The following is a 16,549-nucleotide window of genomic DNA, read 5'->3' as shown; positions in this document are numbered from 1 at the left end:
TTATCTTCACTGCTGATGTATCACTGAGATGAAGAGAGTTGACCATCCTTAATAGTATAGATTCATAAGCAGCCACATATTTTATCTTTCAGAAATTTGTAATGTATTTCTTGATCTCGAAGGTAAAAATGTTGAAGGAGACAAGATCCCTGTTCAAAGCAGATCCACCATCTATCTTCTCAATGCAGTCTTTGAGTCTTGTGTTATAGAGCAATAGTTGTGTCAGTGCAGCTTTCAAAATATCCATACCACACAAGAAGTTACTGAAGGAAGTAATGATATCTTTGTGCATCAATTCTATCGCGGTCTTCCATCTGCTTCCAAAGTCTTTCACCAGCGGCTCTACTTCAGCAATTTTGATTGAGCTCTCTGGATTTGAACTTGAATCCTCAGCTGCTACATATACAGCAGGTTAGTGGTTACTTGAATTAATTGATGAGTGTGAGAACTGAGGACAAGAAAGATAGAAGTTGCTTACAGTCTCGAGTTTTCACAAATTTGATCAATTCACTGAAATGCTCCACCAGCATTTCTTCCTGCGAGACAAATATGAACAATCAAAAATCAAGATCGAGTTGGCATCAAATTTAAGGTGCAGGCTAGCTACTACAAAGCCATGCTTGCGCTATGATCATGAAGCAAATTATCAAATTTCGATAAACTCAAACTGCAACATTGGCCTTTACCACGAATAACGAAGTGTTTCTCTTTAGCAATTCCTCAAAATACATTTGAATTTTCCCACCTTCTGGTTCAGCTTCCTGAAATACAAGAAGATGATCAAAGCAGATTCTTATGGTAGGTCAGATTCACTTACATGGGTGCACTTAAACATGGGACGGTCAAGGGTTCAACTCACCTTCAGCACAGCAATTGTCATATCGTAGTTGTTAATGAGAAACACAATCGTAGTTGGCCTTGGGAACAACTTTGCAAGCTTAAGAATCAAGCTGTCTACTGCCATTCTTAAACGCTCCAAATTGATATCCAGCTGCAGAGTTTCATTAGACAAAGTCAAGCACTTTGAGTGACAAGCTCCAGGTAACACATATCATTAGAGATAGAGGGAATGCTTAATCATAACGAACCTGTCCATCTCCATACCCATACTCAACATTCAGGTGAATAAACGAAGCCGTGAATTCAGCAAAACGCCTCATGACATAGTGAGGATGAACATCATCTTCCCATAATGTCTCTACGTTTGCATCTCGCAGACTGCTGATGTGTAAGTCAAACACCATCTTGAAACGTGGCCACAATGAAATATTAACCTGCTCAATTTGAAAATATTGAAAACTAAGGAAATCAATCATAGCCACATCTATGAACTCGTATCTAAATTTTATACAAGACCTTCAAAGTTATACCAGAGAGGAAACATAAGTTAGCAAGTGAAAACAGCTGCAGTTATATACATTTAAGAGTATATCAAACAGACTAAAAGAGACAAGGAGTTACAAACCTTGTCCAGATATAAATCCAGGCATGGAATCCTCCGGCGAGACATGATAAGCTGTGAAAAAAGTGGCAAATTAATAAACCATCATGACCCTTGCAAAAGGGTATATATGCTATACTAGAGTATCATCTGTTGAAATAGGTTGTGGAACACTTATGTAATCAAGAAACATCTGAATCATTAGTTTGCAAGATATATTATTAAGTGATAAATATCTTACCATACTTCACTGGACCACTAATTTCTAATGCATTCTCACATAAGAATGTGACTTAAAAAAAATGAAAAAGGGGAGCTAACTACATTCCCTGATTCCAAGAGATTCACTAAAACACGCAAAGTAGTTATTGGACCATAGTTAATACCTGGTTGTGGTGTATAGTGCGAATCATAAGCATCAGACCGATAGCATCAAAACAGTTTGAAAGGATGTGATCGAAGTGCTCATCGATGACAGAGAATGGACCTGTATCATGGAGAATGTAGTTAATATCATTATTATATCAATTATACAGTATGAGTTTAACTTTTTATCCGGAAGCAGAAAATAAATTTCGTAGATACTACCATATTTTGTAACAACCATTGTAATTATCTTGGAAGGAGTTGTTATACAGCTACCAAAAAGCAAAAGGGAGATAGATTTAGAAATTACCCGCAAAAATTTCGTAGAATATGGACTCTTCACCAAAGAACTCATCACAAAATAAGTACCTGTTAAAATGAAAACAAATGTCATTAACCCTGAGCTATGAGCAACAATATATAACACAAATAGAAAAGGGGGAAAAATAAACAGAACTCAGAAGTAGCTGTATCCATAAGTAGTTTGTGCAAGCTTCTGAAGAGCATTTCATAAGGATATCTGAGAGAGCTAGCTTCGGCTATGTGCGGGATCAATGCAGGCTGATCAATTTCCTGCATCAGACAGAAAAATGTCAAGTGAAGGTAGGAGTAACTCGATTTATGTCTTAAAAATCAATCAGCAATGCTTATCACTGGATAATATAATTACCTTTATAATATGTATCCTATCACCCAAAGCAAAAACGGCAGAACGGTTCTTTAGTGGCTCCCTAGCTCTTGAGAAGAGACCAGTTGTTCTTCTAGTCTCCACCCCAATCAAGTCATTTGCTGTGGCTATATCTAACTGTAGTTTCTCAAGTGCTTGAATATAAGCATGAAAATGTGCACTTAACACCTGAAACCAGATCTCACATTACATAAGATGTTACAACAATTGTAAGTCTTAGATAACATACATACAGCCTTTTTTCTTATCATAGCTCATTCAACAAAGTAAAAACTAACTTTATCTATCTCTAAGCGAGACAAAAGGCTCGAATGAAGAACAACTGGCATGTAAAGTGCAATTGGATGTAGCTAGACTATATAAAGGAGTTGCAGGATGGTGCAAGCAATCAAACAAGATAAAGAATATCACCTTGTTCATGGTATCAATGTATGCAGCACGGACATCCATAAACACTTCTTTTCCATGTTCTTTGAGGAAGGAGATTATATACCTATCATTAAAATTGCATAAGAAAAAATCAATACAATATGCATTTCAAGAGCTAGGGAATTGTTGTCCAATAGTAATTCCACTAAGTAAACCAAGTCAAAATGGCCGTGGAGAGCCATATGACTTACTTGTACTTTAATAGCACACTCTGTTGAAGAATCTGAATGTTTGTTTTAGGTTTCTTCAGGGCTATAAGCTTCTGGACAATAAAATCATAAACCTGTTTAAGAACAGATTTAGTTAGCTCACACTACTTTCAGCGACATCATAGAAGAAGTCAAACGTACAACATAAAAATACATAAATTATTGTTAGGGATCAAGTTAACCTTGGAAATAGCTTTTTGGCGGAGCTTTTCAAGCTCAGGCTCTACATCTTCTAAAGCTTTCGAACTTTTAGCCGCGGGATCTGCTTTTATAAATTTCAGCTTGTTGCTCAGAATTTGGAGTGTTTTCATATACTCTTCATTCACCTGAATAAAGAGTACATCATATGATTATACAGCACCAGAAACACATGCAAAAGATCCTAAAATCCGACACCCTAACAGAACAAAAGAGCTACATAAAAACAGGAATTAGAAAAATACCTCTCCATCAACAATTACATCGATCATCTTTGGTGGCACTATAATGTCTTCGACAAATTTTGCTAGCTTTGATTCAGCCACCTATTCACATAGAAGAGCTCATTTTAATGAGTGACATAGATAACAAATACCACACAGGTTAGCATAACAAACACTAATAGTGGTTTCTCATTAGCTTATACCCTGCGATTTTTCAGTCTCAAACTTATGTCCATTGACTCTTCTTGAAGAATCTTTATGTCTGAACTTTTAGAACCAATCTTCTCCTGACAGAAACAAAGACGCAAAGAGGGTAATTAGTTTACAAAGGGAAACTATATAAGTATATCAAGAGTAGCATATGCCCCCATCAAGCAAAAGTCCATAAACACACAACAACATCATATAACAATGTCTAATTTTCATGAAGTACCTGAAATCCAATAAGGACAGTCTCCATATGTGACAGGATGCTGTCACAGTCACGAATCTGATCATGTAGTGAGACTAGCTTATCACTTTCTTTTATGTAATCCTGTTTATTCACATGGATGGTATAAAAGTAAGTTACTCATAACCCAAACTTGTATGCAAGTAGAAAATAACAAGGTGCCACAATGTATCACAAGTAAGAGAGTATATAAAGAGCAACCTGAATGGAATCCAATTCAACCTTCTGTAGATTGTTTTCTACACCTTTTGCGTATTCTCTAAGTTTGGCACCACTGGAGAGTATATTGGCAACAACCTGAGCTTTCACACAAACAAGGTAGAGAAGACATCAGATCATATCCTTGGAATATAAAAGTGTATCCATGTACAGACTTACTCAAAAGAACAGTTTGGATCTCACCTCATCACTTTCACATTCTTCTAGTTCTTGCTGAAGCCCTTCCAGAGATATATCCTCACTGCCAAACAGAAAGAGAAGGTTGAAAAGAGTAATTAATGTCGATTTTTTTGAATGGACATAACGAAAGAGAAGCAGTAACCATATATATATGTCATACTTGAATTTAGGTAAACAGAAGAAAACATGAGAATTCTTACGTACCTGCACGAATCATCTTCAAAAGCCAAGTCTCCGACAAACGCTCGTAAATCAAATCCATGTTTCTCAAGATTACTGAAGTCGCCCATAGCTTGACCCTATGTTCTTCTTAGATAGAAGACGAGCAGAGAGAATAATAGACGCAAAACTTCGATAAGAGACTTGATATATACGAAGCTTGTGGTTCTGACTTCGATCGTGAGAAAGAGATTTCAGCAAGCTTCCTTATAATCCAAGTCAGGTACGTTAATTGTTGGACGTTAATTTCTTATTGAATATATAAGACTTAGGGATGATAATTAATGACGGTTCAATCTCAGAAAGTATATTCTCGTTTTTTCTCTTACAGATATTGTCGGGAAAAGAAAAAAAACCAAAAAAACTTTCAAATAATATACCGATTTTGAAAACACTCAAAATCTTTGTAATTCACTTCTGTGAGCCGATGGGCTCTCTGACCTAAAAATATTCACAAACTGTAAACAGAATCTGATATTAGGGTCTTTATGTTAATAAGCCCTATAGTGGGAGTTCTGCTAAGATTCACCTCTGTTAATGATTTTATCTAAAATATAATATTTTGACAGTATTAAAAATAACTTTTCAGAGATCTTTTAAGAAAAATTTTATATCTAAAAGAAAACAAATAATTTATATTATTACTACAACAGTTTAAATTGAAGTGTATACGAAATAATTAAATACTACTTAACATAAAATTTATTATATAATATATATATATATATATATATTTTAATTAACTTTATTACATCTTTAATCAAAAACTAATATGTAATTTTTCTATACTAGATTAAAGTAAATATTAGGTTGCAACTTCTAACCAGTAAAAAGTTTCAGTTTGCAGCCATGGCTAACTAGTAACTGCATTCTCTGTCCTCTCTCCTTTCTCAATTTTCTCATCCTGTTACACTAATTTTATACCTTTGACAATAGTGAATTGTGGATAGACATTCCCATGAAAGTTTCCATACACTCACTCAGGCTGTGAAAATAACCGTAAAGTGGGATAGCAGTATCAAAAGACATTACAGGAACTCTAACTGGTTTTGAAAGATACATCATATAACTCATAATACCTGGCGCTTTAGATTCACTAGCTTAGAAAGATTGACTTATCTTACAATACTCTTCATACGCAGCCACATATGTATGTTTTTTTTTCAGAACGTCTTGGAGTATTTCCTGATCTCGTACATGATAGATTGAATGGAGACAAGATCCCTGTTCAGAGCAGATCCACCATCTATCTTCTTGATGCAGTCTGTCAGTCTTGTGTAATAGAGCAATAGTTGTGTCAATGCAGCTCTCAAGATATCCATACCGCACAAGAAGTTACTGAACGAAGTTATGATATCTTTGTCCATCAACTCAATCGCTGTCTTCCATCTGCTTCCAAAGTCCCTCACCAGTGGCTCTACTTCAGCAATTGTTATGGACCTCTCTGGATTTGAACTTGAATCCTCAGCTGCTACATATTATTACAGTTTAGTGGTTTATTTTGACTTAAATGATGTGTGCAAGGACAAAAAAGAAAGAAGTTCCTTACAAGCTCGACTTTTCACAAATTTAATCAAATCACTGAAATGTTCCACCAGCAGTTCTTCCTGCGAGATTAAAAAACCATTATTCAAGATAACGGACACATAATAATAACAAATGTTAGCATTTTTTCTACGGTCTTTGTTTATCTTGAGCAAACAAAAGTCACCACTATTGAAACTTGAACGTGGCTGTGTTGACATCGCTACTACAAAGCCATGCTTGTGTTCTAACCATGACACAAATTATAAAGGCAACAAAACTTCGAAAAGTTAAGATAAATCAAATTGCAACATTGGCCCTTACCACAAATAACGAAGTGTTGCTCTTTAGCAATTCCTCAAAATGCATTTGAATTTTCCCACCATCTGGTCCCGCTTCCTAAAATACCAGAAGATGAGTTTAAAATATTACTCTGGTAGGATAGATTCAATAGATAGAATAATGATTCGTAAAAAGTTTGGATATGCTGACTGATTCACAAAAGGCATTTTAGGCTGCACTTAAGACGGCCAAGGGTTCAACTCACCTTCAGCACAGCAATTGTCATATCGTAGTTGTTTATGAGAAACACAATTTGCTGCTTTGGCCTTGGGAACAACTTCGCAAGCTTGAGGATCAAGCCATCTACAGCCATTCTTAACCGCTCCAGATTTATATCAAGCTGCAGGGGTCATAGATAATTTCAAGCGATGATTAAGCGACGAGCTCAGTAACACATATCATTGGAGACAGAGCCAATGCTTATAACGAACCTGCCCATCTCCATATTCAACATTCAGGTGAATAAACGAAGCCGTGAATTCAGCATAACGCCTCATGACATAGTGAGGATGAACATCATCTTCCCATAATGTCTTAATGTTTGCATCTCGCAGACTGCTGAGGTGTGAGTCAAACACCATCTTGAAACGAGGCCACAATGAAATATTAACCTGCTCCGTTTGAAAAATGTAAAAGATTCATTTAGAGAGGAATATGGAATATAAGGAAATCAACCATAGCCGCATCTATAAGCTTATACTTAAAATCTATCAAGACCTTCCAAGTTGTACCAAAAAAAAAAAAACATATAATGACCAAGTGAAAACAGCTGCAGATGAGCACAGTAATAATGAATCCTTTTTATTGCTTTAACTGCTACATATATACTTAAGAGTATATCAAACAGAATAAAAGAGATAGAGAGTTATGAACCTTGTCCAGATATGAATCCAGGCATGGAATCCTCCGCCGAGACATAATAAGCTGTAAAAGGAGGGAAATTGAGCATTGCTTGACACTTAGTGGACATAAAAACTATCATGGCCCTTGCAAAAGGCCGGAATCATGAAAATAAGTAAAATTTAAGCTATACTAGATAATCATATAGTTGAGGCAAAATATAGACTGGGGTGGAACGCCTATATGGAGCAGTTGAAGGTATGTAATCTAGAAACATCTTTCCTAAGACCAGTGTCTCTGAATCATTAGTTCGAGAGACATTAAGACTCCTCCTTCCAATGCTGAGATAATATATATCTAACCATACTTCACTGGACCATTAACTTTCAATGCATTCTCACAGATGTATTGCCACTTAGTTGGGTTAGCGTTAATACCTGGTGGTGGTGTATTATGCGAATCATGAGCATTAGGCCGATAGCATCAAAACAGTTTGAAAGAACAGGATTGAAGTGCTCATCAATGACAGAAAATGGACCTGTGCCATGGAAAGTTCAGTATATTTCCACAAATATGCTATTATTATCATATCAATCGTAAAGTAGAAGGGGTTCAGCTTTCTATCCGGAAGAAGGCAAGATAATTTCTTAAACGCTGCTCACACCATATCAAATCTGTAACAACTAAGTAACTAACTTAACTATGTTGCGAGGATTTCTACAAGAGTACCAGATATACTGATGTGCTTTTAAACAGCTATCAATATCCACATAGTTTGGTATAGCCAAAGGGAGATAAATTAGAAATTACCTGCAAAGATTTCATAGAATATGGACTCTTCACCAAAGAAATCATCACAAAATATATACCTGTTAAAATGAAAACAAATGACATTAGGGGGTTGAACGGTGAGGGAAAGTAACATAAATACAAAAGGGGAAATATCAACAGAACTCAGAAGTAGCTGTATCCATAAGTAGCTTGTGCAAGCTCCTGAAGAGCACTTCATAAGGATATTTGAGCGAGCTAGCTTCGGCTATGTGGGGGATCAAAGCAGGTTGATCAATTTCCTACAGCAGACATATTGAAACTTAAGTCTTTCAACAAACTTTTAGAATATAATAGGGGTACCTAATATGGTTAAACTAAACAAACTCTGGATTTACTTCTTCTATACCAAAAAAAACATGATACTCAACTACATTAATCCAAATTGAAAGTGAGAAAAAACAAATCAAAACATACATCTATTTGATGAGCCTTCAAATTACGGATACATATCGTAGAAAAGTACAAACTGAAATGAGTCAATGATTTGATTCCTATAATTTCGAACCTAAAACAAAAATATCTGAACTAAAAATCAAAGTGGGCAGTGGGCACTCCTATATAATGGTGTATATTAAGTTAATACAACTTCTAATCTATTTGTAAAGCACACCTAGTACCATCTTTTGTATTAAGAGTTAGAAAGGCAACTCAGTTTATATAATAAATCCGCCAGAGCATGTAGAATGGTCGAAAAAGTCAATCAGGAATGCTAATCGCTGTTAACGAATACCTTTATAATTTTTATCCTCTCACCCAAAGCAAAAACGGCAGAACGGTTCTTTAGTGGCTCCCTTGCTCTGGAGAAGAGGCCGGTGGTTCTAGTCTCCACCCCAATCAAGTCATATGCTGTGGCTATATCTAACTGTAGCTTCTCAAGGGCTTGAATATAAGCACGAAAATGTGCACTTAACACCTGAAATCAGATCTCACAATACATTAGGTGTAACAACAATTGAAAGCCTAAGCTAACAAACACCACTTTAATCTAACCTGCATACAGCCTTTAATCATCAAAGCTCAATCAACAAAGAAAACAACTAGCTTTGTCCAACTTTTGCGAGAATACACAATAGAATAACTACTTGCATGTAACGTGCAATTGGATGTTTGTATTCACTACCGTACATTACAGCGATTAACCTAAGACAAATCTATCTGTTTATCCTTTCTCATCCAACTAAGACTATATAAAGAAGTTGCAAGATGGTGCAAGCAATCAAACAAGATAAAGAATATCACCTTGTTCATGGTATCAATGTATGCAGCACGGACATCCATAAACACTTCTTTTCCATGTTCTTTGAGGAAGGAGATAATATACCTATCATTAAAATATAAATGGTGAATGAAGTATATATCCACATATATTTACGGTAGAAGCAATATAATATCAAGCTGGACACCAGTAACATGTTAAATTAAAACAACTTCGCTAACATCACACAGGCAAAACCCAAAGCAAGCAAATCATCTGTAAGTTGATAACCACAAACACATGTATGCGAAAATAGTTAACAGAAACATACATGCAAGACAGGAAATGTTGTAGTATAATCATGATGTCTAACCAAATAAAGGGGCCTGGAGAGCATAACTCACTTGTACTTTAATAACACACTTTGCTGAAGAATTTGAATGTTTGTTTTCGGTTTCCTAAGGGCAATAAGCTTCTGGACAATAAAATCATACACCTGAAAAACGGAAATAAATCTTGCATGAGTACACATTTAGAATGCTCTGTCGTCATTTGGAAGAGAACAAACACAAATGACGCAGAATTAATACAATACTACAAATTCATTGAATTTACCCCAGATGACAACTTTTAGAGAGAAGGAACAATGATTCATATCAACGAGGTAAAATAAGTTGGGTTTACCAGGAACATAATATTTCTGTACTTATCTATCCAACAATTAACAACTTTAAGAAATATGTAAGTATTAAATGTCTATTTTGAGTCAAAAGGTACGTAACTTTTTGTACCTAACACACTCCCTTATACGAAATATATAATTGTCCGGTATCAGGTAACAGAGAAAGTAGATCAATAACCTTGGAAATAGCTTTTTGCCGGAGCTTTTCGAGCTCAGGCTCTACATCTTTTAAAGCTTTTGAGCTTTTAACTGCTTGATCTGCTTCTACAAATTTCAGCTTCTTACTCAGAATTTCGAGCGTTTTCATATACTCTTCATTCACCTGAATAAGGAAAATACTACGACTTATCAGATTAACAATAAAAAACCAACTCAACAATCCAATGTTGGCCTAAATGCACCCTTACAGTTTTACCCAAACACGTACTCAGGTGACGTAGGTGACATACAGTAAGGACTATATGAAGATTATTTAATACATTTTAGTTCTACTAGTATTGCACATTGTGGCAGCATATACCAAAGCTTAACCAGAACATGTTGTTTTCCTATTTTTCCCACGTTTGCCATAGTACAGCATATGCCCCAAATCAGTAATTTCTTACAGCATCAAAAACAATAAGAAAAATAGACACATACACAACATGACGAAATACCACAAATTAGAAAATTAGAAAATTACCTCTCCATCAACAATTACATCGATCATCTTCGGTGGCACTATAATGTCTTCGACAAATTTGGCTAGCTTTGATTCAGCCACCTGTTCAAATAGAAGAGCTCATTTGATTAAGTCACGTGTGGAAGCAGCAAGAGATAACACTAATTGATAGCAGTTACTGATTGGCTATATACCCTGCGGTTTTTCAATCTCAAACCCATGTCCATTGACTTTTCTTGAAGAATCTTTATGTCTGAACTTATAGAACCAATCTCTTCCTGAAAGAAAAGAAGCAAAGTGAGAATTTAGATTACAAGGAAAATATAGATACGTAGTTCAAAGTAAGGAGAAAGAAGATCATAAACACACACAAACTATGAAATGTCTACTATTCATATACCTGAAATCCACTGAGGAGAGTTTCCATTTGTGACAGGATGCTGTCACAGTCACGAATCTGATCGTGAAGTGAGACTAGGTTATCACTTTCTTTTATGTAATCCTGGGTATTCATGGAGGGGTAAAGCATTTAAATAAGCTACTCATGATCTTGAAAAAATTTCCAAACTTGTAGACGGAAAAAATATGTTACATGACAAGTGGAATTGTAGAACATAACAAGTGAAACATTGTATCAGAGGTAAGAAAAATAGCAACCTCGATTGAATCCAATTCAACCTTCCGTAGATTGTTCTCTACCCCTTTTGCATAGTCTCTAAGTTTGGCACCACTGGATAGTATATTGGAAACAACCTGAGCTGACACACAAACAAGATAGATAGGACATCATATCCATGGGATCCAACAGTCTAAGACTAATCCACATTCTTATTTTCAGCTTTCAAAATTTTGATCTCAGTTCTGTGAATAGCTAACCTCATCACTTTGACATTCTTCTAATTCTTGTTGAAGCCCTTCCAATGATATATCCTCACTGCCAAGCAAATCAAATTGAAAAGAGCAATGTCTATATGATCAAGTGTGATAGGAGATTATTCAAACCAGAATTAATCAAGAGAAGCAGAACCAAATCAAATCCACGAAAACATTAGAACGTTTACCTGCCTGAATCTTCTTCAAACGCTAAGTCTCCAACAAATGCTCCTAAATCAAATCCATGTTTCTCATGATTACTAAAGTCACCCATAGCTTGGCCCTAAAATAATTTTAAGATAGAAGACCAAAAGCGAATTAGAGACAACCTTCGACAAATCATACAGGATCCACGAATAGGCCTCAAAGATCACGGGATGTGCAAACTTACCAATGCGTCAATGGAAATGTCAGACATCTTGCTAATTTAACAAAAATGCTCGATCTCTAAACCTATCCAAACAATTTTACAGTGAAAACTTTCGTCAGAAATTAGGATTCGAAAGAAGTTTTGAACTCTGAAGACAGCGAAATCAGAATTCTTGAGAGATCTACCTTTTGAGTCTCTGAGATCAGTTTGAATCCGCCATTACAGTCTTCTTCAGCTTCAGCTTTTCCCAGATTCGTCTTCTCCAAAATCTGATTTTGATTTCCTAATTCAACAGAAAAGCCCATTGGGCTATTAAAAGATTGTTTTTTTTGGGTCACCATGGGCCGTTAAAAGATAAAATTATAGGAAACGGGTTAAAATATGGGTCGCCCGTTAAAAACCCGTATTGATGATACAAATCATAAAACCTCAGAAGAAACCCCTAAAGTGACACTTTGTACTCGTCGTTTCTCTCGGAATTGTGTAGAAGAAGATGATGAAGCAAGCTCGCACTTTGCTCTCCAGGTTACCCTAATTCCTCGTTTTTCTCAAGAAATTCACACTTTAGAACCCATCTCTGATCTGGGTTTGTTTGATTTTTTTTCCCAAAGCAGGAGCCTTTGCGACCAGCATAAGTCACTCTTGGAAGAGAAAGTGAGAGCTACGACGTTGCGTGGTTTTGCAAGCTGGTCAGATTCTTCTCCATCTAGAGGTGGCTTCTCTGGTCAAAAAGGTATGAGCTTTGGTTTGTTCCGTTTAGTCTATTATAAAGTGTGGTTTCCCTAATTTGTTTTGCTTGATTCAAAAAGATGCTGCAAAGCCTAGTGGTCGAGTGTTCGCACCTTATGCTATTTTCAAGGGCAAAGCTGCTCTCTCTGTTGAACCTGTTCTCCCCACTTTCACCGAAATCGATGTATGCCCCCAAAAACAAAACAAAAACCCATTTCTGTTTTTTAGTTTTGTGTGTGTTTCCTAAGGCTTTTAGGTTCTCATTACTTTACTGTGGGTACAATTTTAGTCAGGAAACCTTCGGATAGAGCGTCGTGGATCTTTGAGGATGACTTTTATGCCTTCTATTGGTGAGCGTAAGTACGATGGGGGACAGAAACAGGTTTTAATCTTTTGCTCTCTCTCTCTCTTATCTTCTTCACTTGTGTTCTTTCTTGTCTGATAAATTGATTTTTGTTTGCTATATACATCATTGCAGTTGTTTTCTTTGTCACCTACGGAAGTTGGATCCTTGATTAGCATGGGTTCCAAAGACAGCTCTGAGTTTTTCCATGACCCTTCCATGAAGTCAAGGTTTGTTTGTTTTTTGCTTCAATACATGATTTTTTACTGCTGAAATCAGCATTTTCATGTGCTGACTGACACATGTTTTTGACTCCTCAGTAATGCTGGTCAAGTCAGGAAGACATTGTCAATTAAGCCCCACGCGGATGGTAGCGGCTACTTCTTCTCATTGAGTAAGGATTCTAATCTATCAATATTAATATTACTAGTGATATGGATCATCAGTCTGTATCCTACTGAAATAGCTAGTTACGAGAGCTTTCTCTTTGGTAAATTTAGAAGCTTGCACTTGTTTTAGTTTTGTAGTATGGCGATAACAGTTGTCCGCAGGAAATGGCTTTCTTTATAAGAAAATACTTAGCTTCTGCGGTTTGTTGCAGGCGTTGTCAATAACATCCTCAATACCAATGACCGTTTTGTGGTTCCTGTCACAACAGCTGAATTTGCAGTGATGAAGACAGCTTTTAGTGTAAGATGAGATTATTTAATTCTGCATTTTCTCTGTTCTGTTACTATTATATATCAGTTCGAGAACCAAAAAACAAAGAGCATTGCTATCCTGTCAGTTTTTAGCACATGAATCTGGATCAAGTATTTATTATTTAAGGAAAGGATATTGTAATTGTCTCTTAATCAGATTTTGTATTTTGTGCAGTTTGCCCTTCCACACATCATGGGTTGGGATCGCGTAATAGATCAAGTTGGTACTGGAACGCAGAAGACTACTTCACAACATCTAACGACTGGTCCTCAGCATATTGAGCAGGAGTGGGATAAATGAACTGATAGAGTAGTAGGAACGGAGTAAATTGGCAATGCACATGTTCTTTTTTGTGGAATTTGGTGCACACAAAAATCGGCATGCTTTGTTTTTGAATCTAACATATCCTCTTTTAAGACTTCTAATCATATAGGGCTTCTGCCCGTTTTCATTAGCACATATTTTATTTTGCAGTAAAAGCATTTTGGTTTCAGCTTTATACTTAGACAGATTCAACCATCATATCATACAAACTTCAAGACCTAGAAACACAATAACAAAAAGAAACTAGCGAAGGAGTGTCATCTGTTGAACATTGACAGGATATGCATCAGAAGGTGGGCCATAGAAGGCTCGTCTAGCCAGAATGGAATTAGCAGTCTGAGTAGGATGGAATGCATCCCAAAAGACATACTGACTCCTGTTAGGACAAGGATTCTGCATTGGCAGACATGTGATCTGTCCTTGGTTCCTCCCAATCCCGCAACAAGCCCTGTCCACTACGCTGAATCCTGTACCATATAAACCTTGTTTGATCAGAGTAGAAAGCATAGAAGAAACTCCTTTTTAACAGCCATATAATCTAAGAGGGGAGGTTTACCGTAAGCAGCTGGGTTGTTTAAGATGTCACCAATTGCGCTATATGTGTTTCCATATACAAAGATGGCTCCAGGTGATCGCTGGTTCAGCTGGTCAACAAGTGACTTCAGCCCTTCGTTAAATGTGCCTAGGATCTGATTCACACTGTCAACGCATCTCCCAGGTGGTCCAGCACCGGTGGCTCGTTGGTTTGGTATGCAGCCTAGTGGTGCTACTCCAGGTATAAATATTTTTCTTAGACCTAGGCTGTACAGAGTCTACACAGATTCAAAAGATTATTAGAACTGATTAGAAGATTGATTAAAGGATAATACCCATACGAAGGTTTGACGTAACGTACAAGAAGTTGGCGAGCGTATTGACTGAGAAGTAGATTGGCAAAGTCAGCCGGTCTGTATCTGATGCTGGAGGAGTATAGATCAGGCAGAAGGTAGTTGTTGATATAGTCATTACTTCCAAAAACGAGAACCACAAGCGATCTTGCTAAGTAGTCCGTAAAGTTTTGGGGACTCATCATCGTTCTCAATTGGCTCAGTGTTGTCTCTAGATTCACCATTTGCTGGCTCAGGGTGAATCTTGCCCCCTGCACACCACACCATCATTCCTCTATCCATTTTAACACTTGTCATATCTTTTAACTAAAAGTGATAGACACAAAACTTTAAAAAAATATACATAGTGGTAGCCTGATTCATCGAGGATGCCAGCAGCTGCAGACGCGTGATTTACTCCTTGAAGGATTCTATTGCCTGATGTAGTTGGATCCGCAAAGACAGGAGGCGATGGAATTCCTAACAACTGAGCTGTTTTCACAGAATAGTTGGTGTTTTAGAGTAAGATAAAGAGAATACTAAAAACAGCCTAATGAATCTTTTACCAAAATGAAGTTAAATCTTACCTAGAAGATCAATGAAAGTCAAGCCATTGCTAAATCTGCCAGTAGGACGGAAGTTCAAGTCGATGCCATAAGGGAGGTAGNGCGTATTGACTGAGAAGTAGATTGGCAAAGTCAGCCGGTCTGTATCTGATGCTGGAGGAGTATAGATCAGGCAGAAGGTAGTTGTTGATATAGTCATTACTTCCAAAAACGAGAACCACAAGCGATCTTGCTAAGTAGTCCGTAAAGTTTTGGGGACTCATCATCGTTCTCAATTGGCTCAGTGTTGTCTCTAGATTCACCATTTGCTGGCTCAGGGTGAATCTTGCCCCCTGCACACCACACCATCATTCCTCTATCCATTTTAACACTTGTCATATCTTTTAACTAAAAGTGATAGACACAAAACTTTAAAAAAATATACATAGTGGTAGCCTGATTCATCGAGGATGCCAGCAGCTGCAGACGCGTGATTTACTCCTTGAAGGATTCTATTGCCTGATGTAGTTGGATCCGCAAAGACAGGAGGCGATGGAATTCCTAACAACTGAGCTGTTTTCACAGAATAGTTGGTGTTTTAGAGTAAGATAAAGAGAATACTAAAAACAGCCTAATGAATCTTTTACCAAAATGAAGTTAAATCTTACCTAGAAGATCAATGAAAGTCAAGCCATTGCTAAATCTGCCAGTAGGACGGAAGTTCAAGTCGATGCCATAAGGGAGGTAGTTGGCTCGAGCTACAGACTGGAGAAAGTTGTTGTTCCCAGAGTCGACCAACGAGTCTCCAAGTACAAACATAGCCGGAACTCTAGCTTGCCCGGTGACCAACTCAGGCTTCTGTAACATAACAGAAGCCATCACGGCAAGTATCAACACATATCCTCCAATATGCACTTTCATCTTCTCTCCGTCTATGTTCATGTTAATTAGCTTGTGTTATGGGAATATTGTTATATAAAGGCCCTAAGAAAAACATGTTGCATGTGACTCAAAGGAGTTAACTTCCGGAATTTCTGATTCAACTTGTAACGGCTCTCTCTCTCACATTTCGGCTGCTTGCATAGCGAGTCAAAAAGC

The 16,549-nt window shown here is 36.9% G+C and overlaps 3 protein-coding genes and 1 pseudogene across 5 annotated transcripts; 1 reads left to right on the top strand and 3 right to left on the bottom strand.

The window, feature by feature from the left end:
- On the bottom strand, positions 51 to 4,695 carry LOC104712701 (annotated as a pseudogene).
- On the bottom strand, positions 5,556 to 12,216 carry LOC104712700 (vacuolar protein sorting-associated protein 52 A). 3 transcript variants are annotated; one of them, XM_010429652.1, is made up of 21 exons: positions 12,128 to 12,216; positions 11,964 to 12,025; positions 11,761 to 11,855; positions 11,576 to 11,633; positions 11,357 to 11,452; positions 11,100 to 11,201; positions 10,894 to 10,977; positions 10,721 to 10,801; positions 10,217 to 10,360; positions 9,761 to 9,852; positions 9,401 to 9,482; positions 8,892 to 9,074; positions 8,285 to 8,400; positions 8,141 to 8,199; positions 7,768 to 7,868; positions 7,364 to 7,414; positions 6,922 to 7,101; positions 6,696 to 6,830; positions 6,473 to 6,547; positions 6,174 to 6,231; positions 5,556 to 6,095 (listed from the first exon to the last, which is right to left on the bottom strand). In XM_010429652.1, the coding sequence occupies exons 2-21, from the start codon at positions 11,988 to 11,990 to the stop codon at positions 5,788 to 5,790; spliced, it is 2,127 nt and encodes a 708-aa protein (XP_010427954.1). In that variant the 5' UTR covers positions 11,991 to 12,025; positions 12,128 to 12,216; the 3' UTR covers positions 5,556 to 5,787. The 3 variants fall into 3 exon arrangements, with proteins under 3 accessions (XP_010427954.1, XP_019084961.1, XP_010427955.1); XM_010429653.2 differs by having other exon boundaries at positions 5,788 to 6,092; XM_019229416.1 differs by lacking the exons at positions 11,761 to 11,855; positions 11,964 to 12,025; positions 12,128 to 12,216 and having other exon boundaries at positions 11,357 to 11,457.
- On the top strand, positions 12,369 to 14,173 carry LOC104712697 (single-stranded DNA-binding protein WHY2, mitochondrial-like). The gene is made up of 8 exons (XM_010429650.2): positions 12,369 to 12,467; positions 12,557 to 12,675; positions 12,752 to 12,855; positions 12,961 to 13,053; positions 13,150 to 13,244; positions 13,335 to 13,408; positions 13,616 to 13,704; positions 13,891 to 14,173. The coding sequence occupies exons 1-8, from the start codon at positions 12,436 to 12,438 to the stop codon at positions 14,014 to 14,016; spliced, it is 732 nt and encodes a 243-aa protein (XP_010427952.1). The 5' UTR covers positions 12,369 to 12,435; the 3' UTR covers positions 14,017 to 14,173.
- Positions 14,142 to 16,419, bottom strand: LOC104712699 (GDSL esterase/lipase At1g71250). Its single transcript, XM_010429651.2, has 5 exons — positions 16,120 to 16,419; positions 15,897 to 16,024; positions 14,936 to 15,178; positions 14,597 to 14,852; positions 14,142 to 14,507 (listed from the first exon to the last, which is right to left on the bottom strand). The coding sequence occupies exons 1-5, from the start codon at positions 16,391 to 16,393 to the stop codon at positions 14,284 to 14,286; spliced, it is 1,125 nt and encodes a 374-aa protein (XP_010427953.1). The 5' UTR covers positions 16,394 to 16,419; the 3' UTR covers positions 14,142 to 14,283.

The sequence above is a fragment of the Camelina sativa genome, chromosome 9, assembly GCF_000633955.1.
Source record: "Camelina sativa cultivar DH55 chromosome 9, Cs, whole genome shotgun sequence".
Taxonomy (NCBI): domain Eukaryota; kingdom Viridiplantae; phylum Streptophyta; class Magnoliopsida; order Brassicales; family Brassicaceae; genus Camelina; species Camelina sativa.
The sequence above is the reverse complement of the archived record's forward strand: the minus strand, read 5'-3'. Positions and strand labels throughout refer to the sequence as shown.